The 10,429-nt window shown below is 47.4% G+C and overlaps 1 protein-coding gene across 2 annotated transcripts; it reads right to left on the reverse strand.

The window, feature by feature from the left end:
* Window positions 1-321: 321 nt before the first annotated feature.
* Ccdc153 (coiled-coil domain containing 153) lies at window positions 322-4,783 on the reverse strand. Of its 2 annotated transcripts, XM_013009745.1 has the most exons (7): window positions 4,748-4,783; window positions 4,552-4,633; window positions 4,146-4,211; window positions 3,332-3,451; window positions 2,790-2,882; window positions 1,751-1,881; window positions 322-469 (listed from the first exon to the last, which is right to left on the reverse strand). In XM_013009745.1, the coding sequence occupies exons 2-7, from the start codon at window positions 4,619-4,621 to the stop codon at window positions 341-343; spliced, it is 609 nt and encodes a 202-aa protein (XP_012865199.1). In that variant the 5' UTR covers window positions 4,622-4,633; window positions 4,748-4,783; the 3' UTR covers window positions 322-340. The 2 variants fall into 2 exon arrangements, with proteins under 2 accessions (XP_012865199.1, XP_012865200.1); XM_013009746.1 differs by lacking the exon at window positions 2,790-2,882 and having other exon boundaries at window positions 4,552-4,779.
* Between the last annotated feature and the right edge of the window lie 5,646 nt (window positions 4,784-10,429).

The raw sequence follows: 10,429 nt of genomic DNA on the forward strand, positions 1-10,429 counted from the left end.
TCCTGAGTTCTATCCCCAGAACTGCAGAAAACAAACCAAAATAAAATAGCCTTTTACTTGGCTGTCTGTGTTTGTGTTGGTAGCGAATAAGCAGAGGTGGCTGGAGAAGTTCCCAGGGCCCCAGGCTCAACAGGTGGGACCTAGTTTTCCATAAAAGAATGGTTGAGACCTTGTTATATTTCTTTCCTGTCATTCAGTCTCCAGGATGATGGGTCAATCAGGAATTGAGATGTGTGTGCCTACAAGGGCTACGCTTCTCTGTTAAAGGTCATAGCTCACAGTGTTGCTGAGTTCTCCATAAGGACACTTTATTGCTGGGCCTCAGAGATGAGAGAGAGTCTCAAATATCCAGAGGGTTGAGTCCAAACTGGCGCAGCTGCTCCTTGTGCCTGGCATGGAGTCTAAGAATGTCTCCATCCCACTGCGGCTTCACAGCTCTCATCTTGGCCAAGAGCTGTTCCAGGCTGCCCTGCAGACACCAAGCTTCAGCTCCCGGAAGAGAGAGGAGAGGGGTGAGGGCTGCCCTAGGCTGCTTAGTAAGCTTTCCTTGTCCAGTGGCTGTGCCCTCTCTTTCCCTCCCGCACTCCATTCCTTCCTTCCTTCCAGTAGGGTCTTGCTATATAGTTAACTCACTGGATCTTGCCACGTACTGAAATTACAGAGGCATGCATCATGGTAGCCAACTGCCATTAGCTTCTTTCCTCCGTCCTTCCCTCCTTCCTTCCTTCTTTCCTGTGCTGAGGATCAACACTAGGTAGGCAAGTGCTCTACCACTGACCTATATCTCCAGCCCTTGTTTTATTTTATTTTTTATTTTATTTATTTGTAGATCTCAATGTGTAGCCGGGATTGGCCTTGAACTCACTATGTATCTAAGGATGGCTGTAAACTCTGTGTGTGTGTGTGTGTGTGTGTTGTCAGTCATAGGGTTTGAACTCAGGACCCAAGCACTGTCCCTGAGCTCTTTTTGCTCAAGGCTAGTGCTGCACCACTTTGAGCCATAGCTCCAGTGGTTAATTAAAGAGTCTCATGGCCTTTCCTGCCTGAGCTGGCTTTGAACTGTGATCCTCAGCTCTCAGTCTCCTGGGTAGCTAGGATTACAGGTATGAGCCACCAGCACTGAGCAGTGTGAACTTTTGTCTTCCTGCTTGTGTCTCCTGAATACTAGGATTAGAGGCATGGCTACCTCTGTGAGTGTTTTGTTTTGTTTTTGCCAGTCCTGGGCCTTGAACTCAGGGCCTAGGCACTGGCCCGGAGCATCTTTTGCTCAAGGCTAGCACTCTACCACTTGGGCCACAAAGCCACTTCTGACTTTTTTGTTTATGTGGTCCTGAGGAATTGAACCCAGGGCCTCAGGCATGCTAGGCAAGCACTCTGTCACTAAGCCACATTTCCAGCCATTTGTCAGTATTATTTTTGTTGTTGTTGGTTGTGGGTGCTGTCCCTCTGTTCTTCAGCTCAAGGCTAGTGCTCTACCACTTGAGCCACAGTGCCACTTGCAGCTTTTTCTGCTTATGTGGTACTGAGGAATCGAACCCACGGCCTCATGCATGCAAGGCAAGCACTCTACCACAGAACCACCTTCCCAGCCCTGCCAGTGTTTTCTTAAACTACAGTTATATCTTCTCTGGCTGCCCTCAGGATAGAGCAGTCAATCCACTCAGGATTGTCAGCCATGACACTGGCTGGGGGTGTGGGCATGGAGGAAGACTGGCTGGTGAGTGTCTGGCCACCAGAGGGTGGTGCTTACATGTAAGATTTCTTCATACTTGGCTTCCATGTCTGTCACATGAGCCTGAAGCTGAGCCAGGATCTGGTCTCTCTCTCCAAGTGCTTGCTCAGCCTCTTCCCTTGCAGCCTTTGCCTTTTTCTGGCATATTTCTGGGGGAAAGGGCAAAAAGGCTGGAAAGGACAGGATGATGATACTATGCTATGTCCTGAACAGTTTCCAAGGGCACCCTGTGTGGGATCATTACAGACCGTCACAGGGTCATTGACTTTCTTGTTGATTCTGTAAAGAGCCTCAGACCAGCCAGGCCAGTAATCCTAACTACTTAAGAGGCTGAGATCTAAAGATAGCAGTTCAAAACCAACCTGGCACGAAAGCCTGGGAGATTCTTATCTCCAATAAACCACTCCCAAAAAGCTGGAAGTGGAGCTGTGGCTCAAGTGATAGAGTGCTAGCCTTGAGCAAAAAAGCTAAGCCCTAGGGGACCTGTCTTGCCTTTTTATTTCCCTTTGGTTTCCTAGTGAAAGTCAGCTAAACTAAGAGGCAGTATGTTCTGCTTAGGAGAGAGACAAAGCAGTGCAGGGAGGGAACTAAGTGCCAAAAACTTGGAGAGACCAAACAAAAGGGAAAACAGAGGAAGAAAATGACTTTTTGTACCTATGTCTCAGAGGTTCTTTTTTTTTTTTTTCCAGTCCTGGGACTTGAAGTTGGGGCCTGGGCACTGTCCCTGAGCTTTTTGTTCAAGGCTAGCACCTTACCACTTGAGACACAGTGCCAGTTCTGGCTTTTTCTGTTTGTGTGGTACCAAGGAATTGAACCCAGGGCTTCATGCATGCTAGGTGAGCACTCTACCACTGAGCCACCTTCCCAGTTCCCTCAGAGGTTCTTGCCATCCTGTATCCTCTGCTCAGAGGAGAATCAGGTGTAAAGGGATCCAAATTCAAACTCCACCAATAGATTTCAGCCTTCTAGAAAAAGATCTTTTAAGTCCTCCTCTTCATGCTGGTGGATGTCATTGACTCTTGGAGAGAAAGGGGACAGGTATGGAGGGAGGGGCTACCTAGCTGCTCCTGAAGGCCCCTGGCCCGCTCCTCCAGCTGCTTGCTGTGGGTCGCCATCTTCTCCTGCAGGGCTTGTTGCTGGCGGCTCATCTCTGACACAGGGAGGGGTGGTGGCCAGAAACCCAGGTTGAAATAAAGGCACAGAGAGAGCAAATGAAGTGTCACCTGGGGAAGACTTTGTTTGGTCCAGAGGGACAGGAGCATGAGGACTTTCTTGCGATGCTAAGAAGCCGGGAGACCCTAAGAACTTGGGGAAGGGATGGGAGCCAGACCCTCTCCTCATGCTACTTGGGATGGGTATTATGGCCCTTTGCTCCACTCACCCCCAGGCAATGAACAGTAGCTCTGGCTTCCTTTTGTATTGTACAAAACATCAGGCGTACGGTATTACACAATCTGGAAGACCCCTGCCTGGGAGATACGCCTTTTCAAGCCTGAGCTAGGCCTGGCAGTTAGAATCTTCCTCTTTTCCCTTGCCCGCATCCTTTGGCTGTCTTGCTTCCAGACCTGTGTCTGCCCACTTGTTTAGCCAACCACCTACCTGCATATATGGCCTTCGTTTCACTCTGAGCCCTTTCTAGTTCAACCTCCAATCCTTGCAACCTCTGCTTCATCAGGTCTTTGGCAGCCTTGGCTCGGCGGGCCTCATCCCTTCGGAGAGCTGTGGGTAATAGAAGAGCTGTGCCCAGAACTGACTGGGGGTCCCCCAGTATCAGTCTCTATGGGCTTGGTAACTCTTGCCTGCCTCTGGAAACCTAGCCAAAGGATGTCCAACCTCTTACTTTATTAGTGGTCACTTTCTCTCTAGAATCTCTGGGGCCCTTCAGCACTATGAAGTTTGCCTGGGCTGTAGTTATATAGCTCAGTGCTGCAGGGCTTCTCACCGTGTATGAGACCCTAGATTTGATCCCCAGTATCAGAGGGGAAAATAACTGCCCCAGTTTGCCCAGCCCTCCTCCCAGAAGGAAGAGACAGTTTGGATTTGGCTTAACCTTAAACTGTAGCTCCAAGCTTTCAAACCCCCAAGGACACAGCCATGTCTCATGCAGGCCAGATGCTGGTGGCTCCTCCCTGTAATCCTAACTACTCAGGAGGCTGAGATCTGAGTAGTACCATTTGAAGCCAGCCCAGGCAGGAAAGTATGTGACTCTTTTCTCCAATTAGCCACCAAAAAGCCAGAAGTGGTGCTGTGGCTTGAGCGAAAAGTTCAGGGACAGTGCCTAGGCTTGGGTTTAAGCCCTAGTACCAGAAAGAAAGGAAGGGGGGAGGGGGAGGAAAGAAGGAGGGAAGGAAGGAGGGAAGGAGAAATGTCCCTGCAAAACCTCTGCTACCCCCACACCCTTCATGCTTCTCACCCAGCTGGTCTCGAAGTAGCTCCTTCTCCAGCAGCATCAGCCTGTGCTTGGCTTCGGTCTCCACATCTGCCTTGGCAAGGTGGCAAAGCCTTAGTTTATCATGATCTCAGCCTTGGTCCCTGAAGCAAAGAGTTGGTTTGGGCTCCCTCTAGTGGGCTTGTTTGGGGGGAGTGGGGGAGAAGGTAGGACTGAGACAGGAATGTTGGGTTTCTGGAGTGTACCTGTTGCGCAGACACCTGGGAAACAGAGTTTACAGGCATGGGAAACTGGCGAAATCAGCTCACAAAGCTTAAGTGAATTCTATCTGAGGACCTCTGCCTGGTCTCTCCTCCAGGACATGAAGAAGCTGGGGTTACCCCTAACCCACAAAACAAAAACAAAACAAGAAAACAACCTAGCGACTCACCAGCACCTGAGTTCTTTTTCTTCTTTTGTGCCGCAGCTTTCCTCCCTTTTTCTTTCATCTTAGGTGGCATGTCCTTGCTTTCCTAGGAGAGGGAGGATCTTTGCGTAAGTCTAAACCCAAAGATGACCCCTTAGATGGAAGCAGGAATCTCAGGAGAAGCAGAATCAGAATTCTCCTCTGCAAGTCTGTCCCACACTTTCCAGAAGTTTCAGTTCCTGATCACCAGCTCTCTGTGGAGAAATCAATGTTCCCGGTCCTCTTTTAGAGAAAATAAATGGCTTGCTTTCTCTCTCTCCCCATCTTCCCTACCCTACCTCTTCCTACCTGTAAGACCCCCGCTCTTGCCTGTGTGTGTTCTCCCTGTGGAGACCCATACACACAGACAGCCCACACAGATAAAGCCCGAGGAGGAGCCTAGGTTCTGGCAGCCAATCAAAGATGGCAAACTTGGCCCCATCCTCTAGGGGAGGAGGGCAGGGCTCAGACTGTTATGTTGGGTTTCTAGAAGCTATCTGTTGTCCAGGCAACTGGCAAACACCATGTTTATAGGATGGTGGCACAGACTAAATCAGCTCACAATGCTTAAAATCCATAGGTCTTGAAGTACCCTTTCCACCCTTGTCCCCCGCAAAGCCGAAATATCATTTGAAGAGAAAGGGCTTGGAGTTGATTAGCTATGGCTCACTTCTAGATAGACACTGCCTGTTATTTGGAGACTTAGACAATTCTGATATGAACATGTATGAGGCAGCTTGCTCCTCTTGCTGGTATGGAGGAAAAGTAGCCATCGTGGGCATCTTGAGGAGTCGCTGGCAAAATGACATTAGACTTTAAAAAAGAACTTCAGAAAGATATTCTATAGTGAACAAGGGAACAAATATTGGAGCAACTAGTCAAGAAAGTTTTGTGTTTTGCTGGGCACTGGTAGCTCATGACTATAATCCTAGCTATTCACGAGGCTGAGATCTAAGGAACCTGGTCTGAAGCCAGCCCAGGCATAAAACTCCATGAGACATTTAGATCTCCAATTAACCAATAAAAAGCAGAAAGTGGATGTCTGGCTTGAGTGAAAAAGCTAAGCAAGAGTGTGAGGCCCTGAGTTCAAGCCCCTGTACTAACCCAAAAAGAAAAGAAAGTTTCACGCTTCAGAGAAATGGGAACAGATATGAGGTGGTCCCGTGGGCTCCGGGGTGCTGAATTAGGAGAAAGCAAATGTTGAGAAAAGAGCACCAGTTGGAGAAAGTTGGGAATTCTAGTTCCCTCTGGATACATGAACTTGGGTGGCAATTTAACTGCATTCAACTTCTTTCCTGGTCTGCTTATCTTTGATTTAGTAACTCCAGAAAGTCTGTTTAGTTGAGCGTTCACAAGACACTTTTTTTTTCTCTCACAGTGATCTACTGTATTGCCTCTTACTTACCCCTCCCTCCGCTCCCCAGTATCTTTAAGTGGTTTATCAGCAGACAGGTGTTGAGAAACTACACTGAAGCTTCCTGTAACCATAAAGTTGGTTGGGGCTCCCTCTAGTGGAGAGAACTTGACCTCTTGAGCTTCAAATTTTCCTTTTTTATTTATTTTTAAAGATTGTTACTATAAAGATGATGTACGGAACGGTTACAGTTACATAAATCAGGTAAAGAGTACATTTAGTCTTGGACAATGTCACCCCTTCCCTTGCTCTCTCCCAGTTTGTCCCTCCCATCTTTACCCACAAGTTGCAAATTTTCCTTTTTAATATTTTTGCACAGTGTTGGAACCACTTTGCCCTTTTGAGGATGCATCCTAGAATCCATCTAGGTTCACATATGGTTTGAAAAATAAGTTGGGGGCAAATATACGTGGCAGCTTGCTCTTAGCAGGCAGCCCCCAGCCTCCCTCTAGCCAGAGGCTATCCTGGAGCTGTGCAATCTGTCGGCCACCCAGATCTCCGGGCCCCATACTGATTAGAATGAAAAGAGCCAGAACATCAAGGTTTTTCTTTTTGGTGGATTAAAGAATTTACAGACACCTGCTTTCAGTATTTCTCTCCATCCCTGTCCTCCTTTATACTTTTGGTTAATTGCCTGCTGTCCACGGCAGATCTGCAAAAATAGACACAAGATCTTGGAGTGTAAAGTCTTGTCTCTGGAGCAGGGAGATTCAGGCATAGACCAACACATGTGCATTGGGGGTACTTCTGTGACAGTTTGGTTTTTTTTTTTTTTTTTTGCCAGTCCCGGTGTAGTGGGGTCGTGCAGTGAGACCACTCAGTCTGCAATGAAAATGTAAAAGATTTTATTGAGCAAAAAGTGTTGATGTGCCAGGACTGCACCTGGAGTGGGGATCCCAGGAAACAGCCCTGAGTGCCAGCCCACATCTGCTTCTAAGCATTTTTGGCTAGGGCAGGGAAAGGGTGAGGTTGGGTGTTGATTTTAGCCAATGATTGTTACAAGAAATTCACATCTTAAGTTTAAATTTCCCGCCAAGGTTTTGCTCTCACCTTGCAGGGAAGCAGGGGAATAAAACAAAGGGTGGGGATGGTTCCGCTGGATTAGGGCTCATATTGTTCAGAAAATAGCAGAAGCAAAGTTACAGAGTTACAGGGTTACAGAGTTACAGTTACTAGCTAAAATAGCTAGTTAGTTACCAGGGAAGTCTTATCCACAGAAAGCACAGTTATATTTATATCTTAAAATCATTCATTATCCATTTTACACAATTCCAGTCAAATATTACATTTCATCTTTTCTTCCTCCATCGTAGCCTGAACTCAAGGCCTGGGTACCTGAGCTTCTTTTGCTCAAGACTAGCACTTTAACACTTGAGCCACAGTGCCACTTTCTGGTCTTTTCTGTTCATGTGTTACTGAAGAATCAAACCCAGGGCTTCAATGCGTGCTAGGCAAGCACTCTACCACTGAGCCACATTCCCAGCCAGTTTGGATAGGATTGTTCTCTCAACTCCTCTTTCTCTACTTCTCTTTTTCTCTCTATCTTCTTCCCGGTACTAGGGTTTAAACTTAAGACCCAGGAGCTGTCCCTTAGCTTTTTTTTTTTTTTTGTCCATCATGGGGTTTGAACCCTGTCCCTCAGCTCTTCAGCTCAAGGCTAGCACTCTACCACTTGAGCCACAGTGCCACTTGCGGCTTTTTTTGCTTATGTGGTGCTGAGGAATGGAACCCCGGGCCTCATGCATGCAAGGCAAGCTCTCTACCACTGAACCTCCTTCCCAGCCTTGTCTCTTAACTTTTTTCCTCAAGGGCTGGCATTCTTTCACTTGAGCCACAGCCCAAAGCTCCACTTTCAGCTTTCTAGTGATTAATTGGAGATAAGACTCTGACAGACATCCCTACCCACCCAGGCTGGCTTCTAATCTCAAACCTCAGATCTTGGCCTCCTGAATAGTTGGGATTACAAGTATGAGGCTCTAGCACCTGGCTCACTCCTTGTACTATTAATGATTTTTTTGTCCTGTCAGTCATGGGGCTTGAACTCAGAGCCTGGGTACTATCCCTGAGCTTTTTTGTTCAAGGCTAGTACTCTATCACTTTGAGCCATAGCACCACTACTATTAGTGATTTCTTTTTATTTATTTATTTATTTATTTTTTGGGTCCGGTCTTGGGGCCTGAACTCTGGGCCTGGGCGCTCTCCCTCAGCTCTTCAGCTCAAGGCTAGCACTCTAACACTTGAGCCACAGCGCCACTTCCGGCTTTTTTCTTTTTGCTTATGTGGTGCTGAGGAATCGAACCCAGGGCCTCATGCATGCAAGGCAAGCGCTCTACCACTAAGCCACCTTCCCAGCCCCACTATTAGTGATTTCTAAACTAATAATAATAATGAAAATGTGGTACAATGGCATGTTCACTGTCAAGAAGGAAATTACACCATTTTAAGGAAAATGGAAGGAAGTGGAGAGTCTCGTGTTTTGCTCTAGATAAGCCAAGCTCAAAAAGACAAACATCTTGAATATGGAATCTAGATCTCTTAGTTTTGACTATCTTTCAATAGTGCAATTAGTTGGGAACCAAACCTTCAGAACATGAGCTTTTGGAGGACATTTACTTATTTATTTATTTATTGTCAATCCTGGAGCTTCAACTCAGGACCTGGGCACTGTCCTTGAGCTTATTTTGTTCAAGGTTAGCACTCTACCACTGGAGCCACAGCATCACTTCCGTTTTTTTTTTCTTTCTGTTTATGTGGTACTGAAGAATCGAACCCAGGGCTTCATGCATGCTAGGCAAGCACTCAACCCCTAAGCCACATTCTTAGCTCTTGGAGGACATTTAAAATCCAAACTATAACATGGTATTCTGTAGTTCCTGGAATCTTACACTGAGAATGCTGAGAGCCCTCAGAGCCCAGTTTATCAGTCTGGTAGCAGAAAGCTCACCCACAAGCTTCCAAGATTGAGGTTATTCATTGTTTTATTTATTTTTTGCTGGTGCTAGGGCTTGAACTCAGGGCCTTCTGTTCTTGCTTAGCTTTTTTCTGCAGCTGATGCTCTACCACTTCAGCCCTACCTCCACTTCTAGTTTTAGCTGGTTATTTGGAGCTGGGTATAGCGGTCAACTCCTGTAATCCCAGCACTTGGGAGGCCATAGCAGGAAATTGTTGTTTGAGGCCAGGGATACATAGGTTTTAAAAAATGGAGGGCCTGCTAGTAGGTTGGTAGCACTAGGTTTGCAAAAGTTTTGAGAATTTCAAAAGGATTCTCTAGATTTTTCTTTGGTAGATCCTTTTAACTTTAGCTAGGTAGAAACTGATAAAAGGACTTTCTATTGGTAGGAAATGATAATGTAGGCTCTAAAAATCAGTCTTAGATAAAGGCGATTGATAGGCAAACCCAAGATAGCTAGCTGAATGAATGTTGGTCCTTGAGTTCAGAGAGATATTTTTCCCTCTTGCAGCAGTACTAGATAAATTCAAATGCCTTATCAGTCAAAGGCTTTGTGGAAGAGTCAGGAAGGAGCCCCTGAGCCGGTGGAACTCATTCCTATTGACACATCTGAGCGTTCAAACTTACAACCACAGTCGAGGCTTAGAACTAGAATTAAGGCTGTGTGGCTTCCTTCTTTGCAAAGGAAGTTCCTACTTTTGGAGTTCTTCCAACTGAGTTTTTAGATTAGAGAAGTGGAGCGCGCTGGAGACTGCACGTCTGTTCGCAGGGTCAGGGTGAGAACCCTGCTCTGGCTCGCGGCCTCTGGGGGCGGGTGTCGGATTGCAGACTTGTGGTGCAGTGCGCTGAGCATGAAGTACAACTTCAGTTCTCAGAAAAGGAGCTGATCAGAAAGGGAAGAGAGAAAAGAAGAAGAGAGAAAAAGGAGGAGGTGGAGGAGGAGAAAAAGCGCTTGGTTTCCAAGAGATGAAAGATCCGGAAGGCGGAACTAAAGTTTTAGTGTGCCTTCAAGCCTCCCTCAGGCCAAATCAGGCTCCGACCATCCAGGGCATTAAACTTTCTGTGTCTTAGTGAAGAGTTTGAGATTCTAGGTGGTGGAGAAACACGATTCCTGTTCTCCCACCATTTTCCCACAACGAGATGCAAATAACCGCAACCTCGATTTCCATAGTTGTCAGAAGTGGAAAAAAGACGGTGATTCTCTTTCCGACGCTCCCTAGTCTGAAGTGCAACGTTGTGATGACCCCACTCCCGGGAATACCGAACCCTTGTTGCCCACAAAGAATATGGAGCTCCGGCTTCGGCTCATTGCGCAGACTCCATGCTGGGCCCCGCCCCTTCCCTCCCCCGCCTCGCCGGCAGAGGGCGCAAGCGCCGGCTTTCCTAGCCCCGCCCTGAGCCGGCCCCGCCCCCAGATGTGGCCCCGCCCCTTCTCGCCTCCGTGGGTAGGGGGAGGAGGCGGGCGCGGAAGCTCGGGCTGGGCCGCGGCTTTCCGGGAG

The sequence above is a fragment of the Dipodomys ordii genome, unplaced genomic scaffold (genome assembly GCF_000151885.1).
Source record: "Dipodomys ordii isolate 6190 unplaced genomic scaffold, Dord_2.0 Scaffold10, whole genome shotgun sequence".
In the NCBI taxonomy this organism is placed as follows: domain Eukaryota; kingdom Metazoa; phylum Chordata; class Mammalia; order Rodentia; family Heteromyidae; genus Dipodomys; species Dipodomys ordii.